Source organism: Cryptotermes secundus, unplaced genomic scaffold, assembly GCF_002891405.2.
Source record: "Cryptotermes secundus unplaced genomic scaffold, Csec_1.0 scaffold4, whole genome shotgun sequence".
NCBI lineage: Eukaryota > Metazoa > Arthropoda > Insecta > Blattodea > Kalotermitidae > Cryptotermes > Cryptotermes secundus.
In genome coordinates, this window is record NW_019742439.1 from 61,050 (window position 1) to 79,019 (window position 17,970).

General features: G+C 40.5%; 1 protein-coding gene across 2 annotated transcripts in view; it reads right to left on the bottom strand.

The window, feature by feature from the left end:
• The window catches only part of LOC111873049 (ras-specific guanine nucleotide-releasing factor 1), a 233,642-nt gene that overhangs the window by 33,419 nt on the left and 182,253 nt on the right, over nucleotides 1–17,970 (bottom strand). For both annotated transcript variants that reach the window (XM_023867418.2, XM_023867417.2), the window contains exons 9-10: nucleotides 12,366–12,468; nucleotides 751–877 (exon numbers count right to left, since the gene is read on the bottom strand). In XM_023867418.2, coding sequence (XP_023723186.1) covers nucleotides 751–877; nucleotides 12,366–12,468 — 230 coding nt within the window. The remainder of the gene's footprint in view (nucleotides 1–750; nucleotides 878–12,365; nucleotides 12,469–17,970) is intronic.

Genomic DNA, 17,970 nt, shown 5'->3' on the forward strand with positions numbered 1-17,970 from the left:
GGAGATGGTTATTTTTTGGGTTTTCTTCTACCAGAGTTAGTTGAGTAAATGTACACATATTTAAAACAAAAAAAAATAGGGCATGTTGGTCCTTGCTCTCAAACCCAAGGAAAGATTATATGAAGAATGTTCAATAATTCTTATGACGACATTATTCAGGAGCTAATCAAATTTGAATCCATAGTTTCTTCAGAGTTATACGGAATATTATATATCATAGTGAGCTCAGTGTTTAATATCTGGCATATAGAAGCCATGATTTGTACAGTTCTAATATAAATATTGAGGGGGTGAAATCAGATAAATTGCAATTTGCCTGAAGTGTATCTTAAATGTTTATTCAGTACCCACACTTATGCGCACACTTATGCGCACATTTATGCAATTGTATTTAAAATACACGCGAGAAAATATGTCTAAACACTTTAAAATAGACTTGTAAACCTATTAAACTTGTTCGGATTTATTTATAAAAAAAAAAGACGATAATATTGGGTTCAATTATTTATGGAAAAATAATAAGACCGACAATTTTATTTACACATTAATGTTATTATAGTTATCACAATCATTATTATATTATGAAATCAAGATAGCCATTAAACGACATGTTACCGTTGTTCAAAAATTACTACACCGATTTCGTTATTATATATCAAGCATACACTCTCATTACAGAGGCACTACAGGCGAATTTCGTTCATGAACTATTTTAGTCGTAAAATAGATAAGATTTCATTACTGCAATACCTTGTCGCCAATATGAGATGATTTGAGAAGAGAAAGCACTGCCTTAGGGCTTCCTTCTCACTTTTAAAATTTGTTAACCTGCTCCTTGAAGTTCGAGGTTTATCAGATGGGATCTGGATCAAGCTCCCTGCAAAATAAACGAAATAAAATTATACAGATGAATGAAACGAGAACACACAGAAATAATACATATCATATTATCATTATTTCCCTATGCTTACAGATATATTTTACCACTACAACAATTTCTCAAGGAATTTCAGAACAGCTGCTACCTTACCTGATGGTTAGTGCAAACCATTAACAAGTTAACTATCAAATATGCTAGCCATTTGTTACCTTAGGCTCGCTACCTCGTAATGAACTCCAAAATGCATAGAGCAAGCACCTGTAGGATTTTGTGCCTAAAGGTCAGGGGCAGAAACTTACGTACAGCGCATGCGTGTATCTACTGCATACGGTAATCTTAAGGAGATTTGACTTTTTTTTTCAGTTAAATATATCACATTAGTTTTTGTTACATTATTAGAAAACTATGATGAAATTACGATCGATCTCAAGCCTTATTTGTAACCAAAAACAGCTAATAAAGAAACTACAAAACACTAACGTAATTCAAATTTTCTACTAGAAATAATGAAAAATACTTCAATTGACATTTATAAAACAGAGATTCGTAAAATCCGATTTAAAATGATATTGAACTTTTAATTTCTTAATTATATTATAATAATTTCGAAGAAGCCGTGTGGAACTGAATGAACTCTAAGATAAATAAGGTAGCAATGTCTGTTACGGTGTACACGTATCGCGTAGCGGTAGCTCACACTTTATACCCATTCTGAGGTGTGCAAGAAACGTTTATGGCATAGACTGAAACAGTATATTTAAAACAGATTTATTTACATGCATGTTAGTAATTAATTTATATGGACCGTAAAACGCTATTTATATATATATATATATTCACGTCAATTCAACGTCAAATAAGATATATTATCCTGTTTATTTTCTCTCCAATAAGCGAGAGGTATACTTTGGTAAAACTGATATTTTATAATTATGTTCGTGGTATAATACAAATATTATAATTCACATTGAACTGTATTATATTTACAATCTAAATTGCTTAACAAAAATGGTGATATCCACAAATATTTTGATGCTAGTTTCAGTCATTTGGAAGCCTATTTTATCTGAGAGCAGCGTCCCTGGCAGAGTCTGGACGTTTACTACAAGGCACGGGGCCGATCGATTTGGTTCTGTACTTCCGTTTCAGTTAAACTGCTCTTCATGCTCCATGCGATGCTGCCGCTACTTCAGTCAGTGTCCAAATTTAGAAATAGCAGCTAAAAGCCCGTTTATCCTATTGACGCTTATATACGTGCAACCACATACTCATTTTCTAGACTTAATGAAGACGACAATAATAATTCCGCTGAACCTCTTATTTTTAACGTGCTTTTTCACCAGCTCCATAGGAGCTAATTACAGAGTGAGCACAAATAAAAATTAAAACACATGTAATACAAAACAATGCATATATGTAAGACATTCTAGAACACAGTAAAACACTAATATTTGTACAATATTGTCAAGTGTTTATGGCTCCGTGACTAGTAATAAGGGGTTCTGAATGGGATGATTGTACGTTCTTGTACAATCTCTCTTAATCACAATCAATTCCAGCAGCTCACAATCAGTGACTGTCTAAGACTCGCTCCAGTCTTACACAATCTCCAGCTTCGGAACTCGACTCTCTTTTATCCATCTTGCACGGACCACACGGAAAACACAGCCTGTATTGTTGACAAAACATATTTACCGCGACGGTGCCTAGCAATAGATCCCTTCTGTGGGAATGTGTTTAGCGACCCGTTCCCTAACAATGGACATGGTGCGGTCCACATAGAAAACAATTCTTGCAATAACTTTTCTGTTGCCTTTGCCTAGAAATGGGTCTTCACGTCACAATATCATAATTGTACAATCATTGTACTTTGTGTTAGAGTACCAGCGCACGTGACTTATAAGAAAGCATAACAATGTCTCAGTTATATGTTTTACGTGATTAGATTCATATATTATTTACATACAAACGTAGAACAGGAAAATGCTGATAACTAAGGAGTATTTTTATTGCTAGTGGGGTGGGACTAAGTCCCTTGTACTGTGGCCATTTCTGGCCCATTGTACCAGCCCCAGGTGATAGGCGAGGGTGATTGTGAAGCAATTGGTGGAATGAAGATTGGCAGGGGAAACCGAAGTACACAGAGAAAACCTGCCCCAGCGCCACTTTGCCCACCACAAATCCCACTTGACCAGACCCGGGATCGAACCCGGGTCGCCGCGGTGAGCAGCCAGCGACTAACCGCTTGAGCTATGGCGCGGCCCAACTAAGGAGTAAGTGACAGAAAATCTGAACAATACATCGGAATGACCTATCGGCGCATACAACAAAGTTTCCTCGCGTTTCGGTGTCAGCACAAATGTACTGAGAGAAGCTGAACAGATATTTGCAGGGGCAAATTCGATACCATATAGTTGATTAGAGATTTCCATAGCGAAGTGGAATCTGATGCACGTTTTCCATAGTATGGGGTATGTTGATATACACGACTTACCCTCCAATACCCGCGTTATAAGCCACCCGTGTTAAGAGTGTAATTGACATTTATCTAACTTCTGAATCCATGTTATTATGCGTAAAATATTTATTTAGTGATTGAAATGCTTACATGGAAATTAAGGTACATTTTAGTCACGGCCGAGCAGGTAAATGAAGGGCTAAATATATTTTGTTGGTTAAATAAAATACTGTAGTCCCGAGGTTTTATAAACCTGCGACCTATATACTGTACCCACTGTACCTGCAAACTACGGAATGGAGTGTTGAACTAGCCTTATACAGTACTTAGAACACTTCATAGATGTTTTTACAACATGAAACCTGTACTAAATTGTACTGAGGGCCATAACCAAAGTCGCGATATAACGACGGCCCACTGCATCATCATCATCATCACCATTTCGACATATTTGCAATAGGTGCTGTTTCTCGCACCCGTATTTTACAGTCTTCTGCCTAAAATTTTTAATAATATTTAAGGCTCTGCGTTAGGCAATTTTTCGTTAATATATTCTCTGTTTATTTTTAATCGCATTTGTTTTTGTTTGTTCACTTCTTCTGTGTTTATGTGTTTTCTTTCTCCAGTGTTTGCCTGTAACTTATCTCTCAGCTGTTGTTGAGCACTGCAGTAGATGAACGTAAATACTACCATTACTTTCACATTACGCTTAATAATACCGTATCTTTTAAATGCATACAGTTGCTTCCTCAACTCTAACCTCAACATGATTATTATCATTATTATTATTGTTATTGTTTGCAGGGATGCTGACATATTCGGAGCCAGGAATATTCTACCCAAACTATTCTTGAATATGGTATAATTGTTATATTATTTGCATGAACATAAACAGGAATTAAACTCAATTATTATTATTATTCTCTCTGAACATCTATACTTTTAAATTCTCAATTCTCAATAGCAACTATTTGTGATAATGTTATTATTATCTTGTTTGTCTAGTTATATGCATTAATCTGTTTTCCTCCAATGCTTACCTTTAATTAGATTTGACTTTATGTTGTGTTTGTCTAGTATGTAACTACTTCTATCTAAACTGTGCTGAATTTGTAATTGGCCTTTGGGCTGTTGGCTCAGCGCATAAATAAAAAAAAAATTAAATTGAATTATTATTTTATTATCAGCATTACTCAGATATCATAAATTGCCTTGTTTTGTACTTTGTGTGTGTCTGTTTCTTTCTTTCACTCCTGCCTGGTTTGTATTTCGCCCTTGGGCTGCTGGGTTAGCAAGAAAAAATAAGAATTTAATGTAATTTAATTATCGTCTTAATCAGATATATGTCAGGTAATTAAGTAGGCCCGATATAATATTGTTATAGGGAATAAGAGCCCGTTTCTAAATCAATGGCCGCTTTATTATTAGCGATATTGAGCTCTCGAGTTGTGTTACGAGAGGGTTAATTAGGCAGTTAACAAGCAGGCCTAATGCACAAGTGCTTTCCGCAGTGAATATACCGTTACGAGAAAAGGCGTTTTACGCAGTCCCTCTGCATGATATGTACAAGGAACGCCATCACGGCTTCCTTGAAGTCATGTTTCGGTCATGAATTGAAGGTTCTCAGGGCTGTTGCCATGAAGAATACTACATTCTGGGATGTGACGCCGAATAGGCGACCAGAGGTTCACACGCGTTTCGGAGGAACGTTTCCATCTTCATGGCAGAAGACTAAGTCAGCAAGCAGCCAGAGCGAATGAAGATAGGAACAGAGCAGGCTGTGCTCTGCAATCACAACACTAGTTACTTGTACGTATGATGTGCTGAAATATTCTCGAGACATCAGCCATGACAATGTTGAAATAAAAACCAACCTTTCGGAGATCTCCTCGGTCTCCATCATCAGGGTCGATGTTATGAATGAGTGAGACGGAGAGAGAGAAAAGTGGTGGGATGCAGTGAGAGCCACTACATTTGGGGGGGGGGAAGGAATATTTTTTTTAAATCTCCCTTTTATCTCAGTGGCATCTAAGAGCCAATGCGCATTGGCGTTTCATTCAGTCCGACGGGCGAGCCAACGGGAACTGATTTGCTGTCTTCCATTTCTCTCCTGTTTCATATACAACCCGAAATTTCGGCAAGCCCATTGTGCTGCTTGTCATCTGCTTTCACGCTGGTTTCTTGCTTGGCTTATTCTTTGACCATGAAGATGGGAGCGAGATGTTCCTCCGATACGTCGGTTGACTTTCAACGGACTGCAAGGCGTTATGAGCCACAAGATAGACCTCTTCAGTTTGATTAGAGAGGTACCAAGTTAAGCAAAACCGTGAAAATTTAGCGTTGGATGGGTGACCTCAATACACCAATGGGAAGAGGCATCGATCTGGGAGACGGGTATAAATATCAGCGACATACGGTTATTCACCAAATTCACCATGATGATGGAGGCTGAGGAGATCTCAGAAACCTTGGTTTTTAATTCAACACTGACACTGCTGATCTCCCGAGAATATTTTAGCACATTTACTGGCGGTGAAGGGGGTACGCGGTAGCGTAGTTGGTTGAGGCTTTATGCTACAAGCCGGAAGATCGCGGGATCGAATCCCGATGAGGTGTTTTTTTTTTCAATTTACCTAATCCTTCAAGAGGCACTATGGTCCTGGGGTTGACTAAGCCTCTAAGAGAAATGAGTACCAGGAATATTCCTGGGGGTAAAGGGCGGCCGGCGCGTAGGGCTGTGGGAGCCTCCACGTCTCACAACTCCATGGGTCTCCACGGCCTGTTACAGGAATAGCGTTACTATAATTTAACTGGCGGCGAAAACTCCAAACCCTACATGCTCCTATCATATTCGTTCCTATTGACTTATCCTACATAGGATGGCATTCGTTGTCTAATTGCATAGAAAATAAGGGACGTCTTAGCGTCGGCTGACGGCACTGTTCCTGGATACTGCGAGAGGCTGCATTACAAAGAGGGGTCTCCTGTTTGCGTTTTTCCATCGAAGGGGAGAGTGCTTATATTTTTAGCCAAAGGCCTGCATTTGTCTGAATCAATATGACCTACATTGGTCCAGCCTATAACGGCTTCCCGCTCTCTGCTCCTCCTCCTGATTCAAATATTCCAGACCTCATCTTACTGTGGGCTGCAGATCTGTTTCCTTTCTCTTTCCCAGCATTCTCTTAGCTTACTCAAATGGCTCCAGTACATCTAAACGCGAGAATGCATGTGGTGAAAGCCACTTAAGCCTCAATGCACACTTATTGTTTTCCTTTTTACACGACCGCCTCTGTGGTCTAGTGATCAGCGTTCCTGGCTACGGATTCGGAGGTCCCGGGTTCGATTCCCAGCGCTACCAGGTTTTATGAGAAATAATGGGTCTGGAAAGGGGTCCTCTAAACCTCATGAGGATATCTGAGGAGCTATTTCAAGGAAATAGTGGCTCCGGTCTAGAAAGCCGAGATTAACGGCCGTGGGGATCCGTTGTGCTGGCCACGCGACATCCTCTATCCGCTAAAGTTGCAATAACTTCGCCAACAAGAGGCGGTCGCTCGGTCAATATAGTTCGCTTGCGGACTACAGGCAACGGAGTTTGTTTGTTTTGTTGATCTCGTCCACCTGTCTGATTTCTTTTCTACAAGGAAGGATTATTACCATTTCATTTCTCAAAATTTGTAAAATTTCACTCTTCAGACCAACAAGTTTACATTTATGTTATTACGAAATTGCAATAATTGCATTAAAAACTCCTTTCTTTTTTTGGTTTCACTAACACAGAACAGTCTTCACGAGATAGTTGTTTCTCCTGTAAACCACTGCGGCGCCCCAGCCACTTCTCTTTTCAAATTATTACATTAAGGAGCCTAAACTCAAAGGGCATTATTATAATGGCCGGTCTAGAGAACCGAGATTAACGTCCGTGGGAATCCGTTGCACTGACCACGCGACAGCCTCTATCAGCAAAAGTTGGCACCAGCTTTGCTGACAAGTGGCGGTCGCTCGGTTGGTATAGTTCGCTTGCGGATTAAAAGCCATTTTCATTTTTAGGCCAAATATTCTCAACATTACTCTGTTCTTAAACACCTCATGTGACAGACGAAGTATCATAAAAGGTGAAGCTATCCCTGTAACCGGCCGTGGAGGCCCATAGGGTTGAGAGACGTAGAGGCTCCCACATTTTCTCTAGACAACCGGCTCACTGATGGCGGTGAGATTGTCAGCCTTTCTCGCCGGCCCCTCTTTACTCCCTAGGAATATTCCTGGTACTCATTTCTGTTAAGAGGCTGAGTTGATCCCAGGGTCGTAGTGCGGCTGGAAGGTTTAGGTCAATTGAATATTTCAATGATCTCATCGGGAATCGAACCCGGGACCTTCTGGCTTGTTGCATATTCCGTCAACCAACTACGCTACCGCGTCTCCCCGGAACTAATACGAGTATTATACCCAAACAAAATAACAGGCACAGTTATGGTTTGGTATACTTTAATAGTTACGTCATTAGATATGAGGTGGGAAGGAGGTTTGTGGCTTAAACTGTTAATTCTTCCATAATGTATACATTTTAGATCATTCAATTTATTCTGCTCTCTTGTAGACGAAAATAAATTGAGATCAATCAATTCCTGCTTATGTCTTTATGAGTATATTGCACAAAATTCGAATAATTTAGTTTAAGCTTCTACCCACGTTATATATTACATTACACAGGCAGTAATATCGATCAAAGACGGAAGCCTAATTTTTAAACGCGTTGAAAGATGCGCATATCACTCAGTGTCGGTAACAAGCAACGGGGATTCATGTCATCTCCACCGCTTCAGGTGGGTGCAGACGTACCAGTCATGGGACCGTGTAAGCTGCTGCCACCACGAGACCGGAATCTGAATCAGGTTCATTTGAGATTTAAACTAGGAAGGTTCTAACTCAGTTTAAGGATATATAAGGGCTTACTCAGGTTTCATAAGCTCGGACGAATACAAAATTATAACAAGACAATCTGTCTAAAATTGCTTCTGTCTCTGCAGCGTAATTTGCAGATTTTGTGCCTCTAATTCTGGGGATATAACGCACCAAGATTATGAGGCTTTAAAGATGAAACACGATAACTCAGGCAGTGCAGCTCCGGGCTATGTTCTGAACGAATGGTATTCGATTCCTGGCCAAAGTAGCCTTTTCATCTTCATTAGTGTATGCAGGGGGTCACGCGGTAGTGTAATTGGTCGAGGTGCTATGCTACAAGCCGGAAGGTAGCGGGTTCAAATCCCGATGAGGACATCGGATTATTTTTTCCGTTTACCTATTCCTTCCAGCCGCAATATGGTCCTGGGGTCGTCTCAGCCTCTAACAGAAATGAGCACCAGGAATATTCCTCGGGGTACAGAGTGGCCGGCGCGTAAGGCTGACAACCTCACCGCCATCTGTGAGTCGATTGTATAGAGAAAACGTGAGAGCCTCGACGTCTCACAGACCTATGGGCCTTCACGGACTGTTATAGGGATAGCTTATGGAAGATTAACCAAACATATACGCAGCTTGTTATGGATGTCACATAAGAAACAGCAACTTAAGTGCTTCGGTACAGACTATTTAGGAAAGCGGGGAAATTACAACAGTTCATTCAGTAACAAAAAAAGTATGTCGGAACAGGATCAAGCCGAACACAGTGGTCGCGATATCTTCGCTCTCTCTAAAGCTGGAATCGTGGGTTCGAATTCCACTCAAGGCATGGATGTCTTTATTGTGTGCATTTATTATGTTTATGCTATTCTGTGTGTAGGTAGTGGCCTTGCGATGGGCTGATCCCCCGCCCAAGGATTCCTACTGTGTATAAAGCCCGTGTCCTGTAGTCCGCAAGCGAACTATACCGACCGAGCGACCACCGCTTGCCGGCGAAGTTAGTGCCAACTTTACCGGATAGAGGATGTCGCGTGGTCAGCGCAACGAATCCCCACGGCCGTTAAGCTCGGTTTTCTAGACCGGACCTACTGTATATAGGATCGAGAAACTCAAAAGCCCTCCAAGGTCCAACAAAGGGCTGTACAGAAATAATAATACGTGTAATAATAATAATAATAGGATCAAGATTCTACAAAATTTTGGGTACTCGTGGTACTGTTCTTCAGGCTGGAACATGAATTAGTACTTCAAGAGGCTTTTTAAATTTCCGGTAATATACCGTCTGAAACAAAGGTACCGGAACTTTCTTCCAAGAGCAGAGCAGATCGGTCTAGTGTTAATGCTGTAGGCTTCTATCGGGGAGGATCTCGTTTCGAATTCCGACTGCAAGACCTGCTGTCTTGAAGGAGGCTTTCCATAACATTTCTCACCCCTCCGTGGCAGATTAGGGATAGGCAACGATCGTGTCCTTCCAGATCTTTTCCAATTCATCATTTATATATCAACCTACCATTCGTTATATATTCTCCAATACCGAAAGTTTCAAAAAATAAGAAGCAAAAATTATTTGAATACATATCGAAGGATTATAAATTGAAATTTTAAATTTAAAACGAAAATCATATGATATATAAAATTTTAAAAAAACAGAACAAATTAAATTAATATATACTGCTATAAGAACTTCGACACTATCGTTTAATTTTTCCTGATTAAAATTCCACTTGTAGGATTTGAGGTTCTCACAGCGGTGTTCATAAAGTGCACTATCTTCTGGGAAATAATTCCGTATAGTCCGTCGAAAGTCAACCGACGTTTCGGAAGAAAATATCGCCTCCATCTTCAGGGTAAAATAAGCTGGGCAAGGTACCAAGTTGAGAGCAGGTTGACTTTCAATATGCTACACTGTATTATATCCCAGAAGATAGTACTCTTCAAAATTCCACTTAACACAAAATATTCATTTCTGTTTAAAGCAGTTCGTTTATTTTATCCCGTTATTAATTGCGGGTTGAACTTCCCATCCAGTTTCACAGTGTGTGTGTGATTTCCAGCAGAATGTTTCTCTTATTGTAACGCATCGCTCTTGATCCTCGACTTGTCTCCCCAAAGATATTGAACCGTCTTCCGTCTAGCTGGGTTTGAAACGAACAATTGCGAAAACTACTTAGTTTTCGCTACCCTGCGCAGTTCGAATGGATATATGTCTACACTCTGTTTAAAGTTTTAGACTACAAGCGTGCTACATTTGTCTGAGAAGTTTCCAGACTTGCAATGCACATTTCAAACATTGGACACACTGGTAGAACTTAAACAGTTTATTCCGTTAATCCCCGTTCAAGGACAGATTATTTAAACTTTTTGAATGTGAGTCCGTGCAGTATGATATTTATCGATGATTCGGAGAAAGATGTCGCCTCCATCTTCACAGTAAAAGAGTGTCGAATTATATTTAATTTCTTCGGGGATAATTAACAGGCATCGAAAATATCTTATGTTCAGCTACAGCTCTGTGTTTCGAATGTTATGTCGTCCTTAAAACCATGATGATAACTGAATTTTGTAGCGTATTTTTCAGTAAATCGGCCTAAACTGCCCTCTTTCCATGTAAATATTCCTTCTACAGTCCACGAACACTAAAGACGTTTAGCCTGTGACAGGAGAAGAAAGAAAGAATGTAAGAAATAAAGCGACAGAGACGAACAGAAAGAAGGCAAGAAAGAAAAGAGATTAACATGCAAAAAACGATGAATATAAAGAAATAGAAGCGTATAGTGCTGAGCTATTTTACAACTCGTTCACTGCACAGACAATATGGCGTCGAAAGGCGAGATGGTCGATGAAAGACGAACTGAAAAGGATTTAGAAGGAAGTGACCTTAGTGCAATCAGAGTACAATGTCGACACAGGCAGGCAAAGCACAGAAAACCGCAGTGAGGATAAGAGCTGTCCCGGCAGAGAATCGAACCGAGCATTTACCGAATACGAGTCTCAAGAATTATCGCTAAGTCAGATCCATTCATTGAAAGGAGTAGCGGAACATGAAGAAGGCTACGTAGAGCGAAACGAAACATAGGAGCGCTCGACATACAGGAACTTCTTGGGCGGCCAACATAAGAAGTCTGAATTCCACATAATGCGAAATAAGCGAAGGGACATTTGACAGAGCACGGAAGCTTATGAAAACGTGTCAGTTTGATAGAAAAGCTATTCACTTTGTTGCTTCTTGTGGCTGGGTGTTTGTATGTAGAGTATTACTTTCGAACTACACTTCTCAGGAAAGTGTCTGTCGTGAAATTATTCAGGCTAGATTTGAATGGCAAGATTACCAAGAGCATTACAATATTCTGATTAAAACATGTCTGAAAGGTAATCGCTCCAGACTTTTTACCTACAGCTTGAAGATATTGGCTCAAGTTTTTGCGATTTTTCTGCATATCTCGAGACAAATTTCGAAATATCATCAAGTATGCTTTGGATATTTCTCTCCGCATTTTTTTAAATATCCCCCCCTTGGAACTACAGCCCCAGTGGGCCTAGGCCTACCTCCATGAACTCCGTTCACTTCGGTTTGCACACATAAACACAGAAAAACGCACACAAACATCCATGCCCTGAGTGGGATTCGAACCCACGATCCGGGCTACCAAGCGAGCGAAGACAGTGCATGCCTTAGACCGCTCGGCTACCGTTACCGGCTTTTTTTAAACATCAGCATTTATAATTATGTAATTTTATATTTAATTCAATCACTTTGCTATCTCTCAGGCTCCGTATTCGGGAGATACAGTGTTCGAATCTCGGGCCGTAGACTGGCTATACTGATTTAGGTGTTTCGTTGTTTCTATCTGTTCCCCCCGCTATATTCCGCACTAAATACATGATCGGGTTTTTATAGTTTGCTTGCGGACTAAAGCCACGGAGCTATTCCACTTCATTATTCAGTAGTCATGTACATGCCCATAGTCAGAAATTCTGACAGCCCAAGTAAGCCAGAAGATAAATTCATTCAAAGCTACATTATTTAACAGAATAGCATAATAAAAAAAGCGAGCTTAGAGAATTATGAAAGATGTAGGATTGAAGTAAGATAAAATTGAAATGAACGACTATTCTAGGGCAGTGACTCACCCTGTCGGACGAACACTTGATTGACGTCCAGCAGAATGTCGCAGCCCTCCACAATCATTCTCTCCACAGCCAAGTTCTTCCTCAGGTTTTCAGTCTCGCTCACCTGTTTGCCCATAACAAACAAACACATAGAGCGTTTGGCTTTGATACTTAACCTCCACATTCCAAGAAGAAGCGATGTCCCACTGCAAGCATGGTGCCGCGGTATCGACTATCCCTGTTGCCCCTTCTCATTTGTATATACAGGTTAACAATTGCCTGGCATGAATTTTTCAGTTAAGATCACGCAGATTCATGCCTTTGTGTGTCGTCTATGATTCCGAACAGGGCACAACGTTTCCGTTCTCAGATGAGAAGACGGATGGATATATTTAGCTGATTTCGTTACGAACACCTAGTCTCAGTTGTCGTGTCCACTGACTGGGTCAGAAAGCGGCACTCTCAGCCACTGGATCCAATGCTTTAGCCACTCTGGCCCCTCTGAAAGAGCTAATCTTAATCTCTTGGTCCAGTAATTTCCTTGAGAAATAGCCAGTCAATGAGTGCAGCGCCTGAAGAAAACAACTGTATAGGTGTAAGATTTGAGGCTTTCACGGCGGTGACTATGAAGAATGCAGTCTTCTGGGATTTGGCACATATACACGGTGCCAAATCCCAGAAGACTGCATTCTTCAACTGTATAGGTGCCTTCCCATATTTCCACCCGTGGATAAAAAAATCCATTTTTTAAACTGTGTCCTGTTCAGAATGCTAGGCAACGGACAAGGGGCAGAAAACTCAGTGATTAAAACTGTCTTTCACCGTCATCAGGGCCCTTTGCAAATTTTGCAGTCACGACACCTTGGTTGGAATAGTAAAGTTCAGTGTTTCTCAAACTTCAGGTCATGAACCGGCGGTAGACCTAAAGTATGTCGTGCGGACAGGTGAAATCGAGAGTGGCCCGTATTCGATAAGATCGTTCGGGATATGGGAGGGGCTAACAATGTCCCTGAGATTCCCCTCGCAACACAAGAGAGTTCCGGCATAGTTACTTCACATAGGTCACCGTCACTCCCGTACCAGGGATTCTTCCTATAATAGAACCATTCGGAGAAACGCTATATAAATTCAATGATATATGAAAATTAATTAAAATGGAATAAATAATTTAAGAAAATAATAGTAAGTTATATAAGATATGAGGTTTTCACGGCGGTGACTATGAAGAATGCCGTGTTCTGGGATGTGGCGCCGTTAGATATTTTGTTAACTGACGTATCGCAGGAACGTAACGCCCCCATCTTCAGGGTATAAAGACCCACTAGCGATGAACCAGCTTCAGCAGGTGTCTGTAGACTGAGTCAGGCACCTACTCACGCTGGTTCATCGCTCGCGGATTTCTTATAACCTGAAAATGGAGGCGATACCTTCCTCCGAAACGTCAGTTAATACAATATCTACACAGCCCCACATCCCATAAGACGGCATTCTTCAACAGTAAGTTGCTTATGGTCCTGGTCATATGAAAATCGCGTAACAGAGATAAACAGAGCATAATGCACTAGTCTACACCTTCAAATTAAAGAAAGTCTGTATAGAACACTTATAAGACTAGGATTTGTGCCTAGAAAACATAAAGTATCGCCTAAGTGTACTAAATCAATGGAGCAGAGCCATTCTTGAGAAGCCAATATTCGTTCAGGTTGTCTAGAAATTTCCTGCTTTTAAGTAGCCAGACATTTCACTAGAGACTTCACACGAGCCCCCCCCCCCCCCGTCTCTTTTCNCTGAGCCTGAATTTAAGGGCCGAGGCGCTGGTCGTATGATAGCTCCATCTCCCAGCCACAGACCGATGGACACACGTAACTTCCACATAAGGCGTCCGTTCCTAATTTGAAAATTACACGTAGAACTTTAAGTAAACATCAGCAATTACTTAAAGCATAGTCATATCTGCAAAGGGGGGTGAAACTGGATCATGGAGTGATGGCGTGTATCAAATATACAAAAGAGAAATGCATTGATATGACAACTATTAATCATTTATTGCAGCACTTAATTTCAAAGCCTGTTTGTTACCACCAAACATGAAAACATTTTGTGCAAAATATTATTGCTATTTATTGGATGGTTCCAGGGCCGTATATTATTGCTACAAAGATTTTTAAGGGCTACCCGTATAGAAATATGGAAACACTGAGTATCTATTGAGAAATTTAAAACAGTTTTGTAAATATATTACAAAATTCAAACACTAAACTACATTTCAACCTACATATATATATGAAACACGCGACTCTATAAAAAACATAATATTTCAGCGGTTCTCAAACATGGTCCAGTTTCACAGATTTCTGTGGAGAAATCTAGGTTCATGGCAGCTACGTGTTGTTGTATCCCTGTGCCTCACTGTATATCTCGCCCCCAAAATAAATATGAACCAACTGACACACCTCCGCGAAACTTATAATTAACTATTACTGTACTTCTTAATTTCTATCATCAATAATAAAAGCACGCTAAGCGCGGAGGCTCCTGAGGCGAGATAGTCACGAATATCACTTTATCACTTATTCTAAGACACGTAACATTTTTATTTATCCTTCATATGAGTATTGATTTTATTGAGATACTGAGATGATTTTTAACCTACATATTCACGTACGTTGCATTTAAAGATGTCAGTAACTTCGGCTATATAGCGCTTACTGATAGGGTGACTAATGAAGAATAATTTTGAAAATATGTGGAATTAAACGGTAGTGGATTATTTCAGGGTACTATCCTGATATTAGGGGCACGCGGTAGCGTAGTTGGTGGAGGCACTATGCTACAAGCTGGAATGTCGCGGGTTCAACGTGGTAGAGTCATTAAGTTCGTGGAATGAGGTTTTAATCGCATCATATTACAAGGTATTCACATACACTTACAGATCCACATCAGCCCTCAAAAATAGTTGCCGTTGGCCGCTATGCAAGTCTGCCAACGTTGATATAGCTACCGAAAACTTTGCTGAAACATACTGGCAGTAAATTCCCGTACGACGCTTCGCGGCCATTCCAGGAACTTATTGACCGTGGCAGTATAAGCGATGAATGATGCAATGACTACTGGACAGTGGAAAGAAGTGGCCATCGTTTAAATCGAGGTATTTGGGTGGTGAGACTGAGAATAACCATGAGAACTTCAGTCACGATATCCTGTCTCTGTATCGAAATTTGAAACTGGGACCTCCCGAATATGACAGCCGAGCCACAGCTCAAGCGGTTAGTCGCTGGTTTCATGGTCAAGTGGAATTTGTGCTGAACAAAGTGGCGTTGAGGCGGGTTTTCTCCGAGTACTTCGGTTTCCCCTGCCAATCTTCATTCCACCAAATTCTCCATCACCATAATCACCCAGGGCAGGCTACAATAGGCCAATCAGTGGCCGCCGTACCGAGTGGTCCCAGTTGGACTCCACCCCCCACTAAGCGAATTAACCGCTCACGAGCAACGTTTGATAGAAAGGATGTGGAAGAAAAGTTAGCGTCATAATTCTGTGTACTTGCCCGAGATTCTCCTGAATGGCCCGTGAAGAAACAATAAAAATCACAGTTATGATGGCCGGTCCCCGCGCCGCGGTTTGGAACCAATGTTATTCGAATATGATGCAGGAGTTGTGTAGCTGTACAAAGCAGTGACCTAATTACGTGGAACCTGTTGTTACATACGTATATTAAGTTAACTCAGTTTTAACTAACTTAGTTATAATGATGTAGGAGCCGGGATAGCTCAGTCGGTATAGCGACTGGCTACGGACCGAAAAACCGAGGGTTCGGTGTTCGAGTCCCGGTAGGATCAAGAATTTTTCACTTCTCCAATCGTCCAGACCGGCACTGGGGTCCATACAACCTCCTATACAATGAGTAGAGGGAGCTCTTTCCTGGAGGCAAAGCGGCTGTGGCATGAAGCTGGCCACTCACCTCCAACTAGTGCCGAGGTCGAGAAAATGTGGATCTATATATCCACTCCCCAATACGCCTTAATGGCGTAGTGTTTAATTAGTTAAGCACAGGGACAAATTTATCTTTTAGGAATAATGATGTAGAAAGTGATTTTTCATCCTTCTATTGAAGCCTTGCATGATTTTTAACGATATTCTTCTCTTCGGGACTTTAAACTCGTCTGAACCCCCTTCCAAGGATTAGAGTAGCAGTGGTTACCGGTGTGAACAGGTTTCTCTGAGGAATACGGGGAGCGCCTGCAACATTATATCTATACTACGTGCTCCTCACAGCAGCCGGAGAAGTTGCCGCGTGATGTAGGGGTAACCCATCGTTCAATTTCTAGAATTGAGGAGAGAAAAATCTGTTGGTTGTGGGGCTCGTACTATCAAGTCGAATGGCTCAACGTGATCGGCATCACATCCCACTTGTTTTCTTATGGCTGTACTAAATTCAATTCAAACCGAATATCCTTAAAGTAAAGAAAGCTACCCCTCTGGAAATCTTGTCTACAAATCCTGAAAGGCAGTGTTCCATTATGAGTTCTATATTCTACACTGTGACTCAGTGTAGTCTTGTAGAAGTTTACTGACGTTTCGGAAGAACATATTGCCTCTTGTATGACTAAGCCAAGCATCCGAGCAGCAGGAAGCAAGCAGAAAGCAAAACGCTCTTCATGATGGTTGCGCCTTGCTAGTTGTTGGCTTGGTTTAGTCTTTGACCCCGAAATTGAAAAAAATACGTTCCTCTGAAACGACAGTGAACTTATACCAGACTATACGGCGTCACATCCTAGAACACAGTACTCTTCATAGTTACCGCTGTGACGACCCAAACCCAGTAATATTCTACTGCTCTACAGCTCCTTACAGTGAAGCGTTTTCATGTTCATTCTCTTGCCACTTGCCTACTTAGTTTATTAATGAGTTCTCATTATTCATAAAAATAACCAGAAAATGTATCCATAAACAACATTAACCGACAGACTGTATTTGCGGAAGAACCTTAATATACTCGTAAATTAATCCCTATCCTACTGTTAGAAGTCCACTACAAAAAATTAAAGAAACTACAATATCCAAATTTACGCAGAACAAACGCTATAATTGAGAAAGAAAGCTGTTGTACAATGATTTATATACTTAAACTTAAGGAAACGCCAAGCAGATTGTTAAAATTATTTACGTATTCCAATTTAAGATATTATTGAGATCCATTAACTCTAGCAAGTTTCTAAAATTCTGGCAACTCGCTCGGAAATCTAGAAACGGAATGTGAGAATGGATATCGTATTATTATCATAATACCCTCGCCTATTAATGGGTCTAAAAATTTTGCCTGAGAGAAGCAATCTTCTACGTATTTTAGAAGAAGTAGAGACAATTCCAGTTCCAAACTCTTTGGCTAAAACAGCTATAATCTATATGGAGCCAATTTAAACACGTAGAACCAAAAGTTTGAGAACCACTGTTTTAAATTGAAATCATTCTAGAGATTGGCTTTCACTTAAAACTAAGAATATATATAGAGAGGGTGACAGACAGATATACACCAATTCCATTTAACACTTTAAAACTTAGAAAATCAGTGAACACTAACAAATTTATAAACACTTAAAATATAGATTTACATAAAAACATGCAC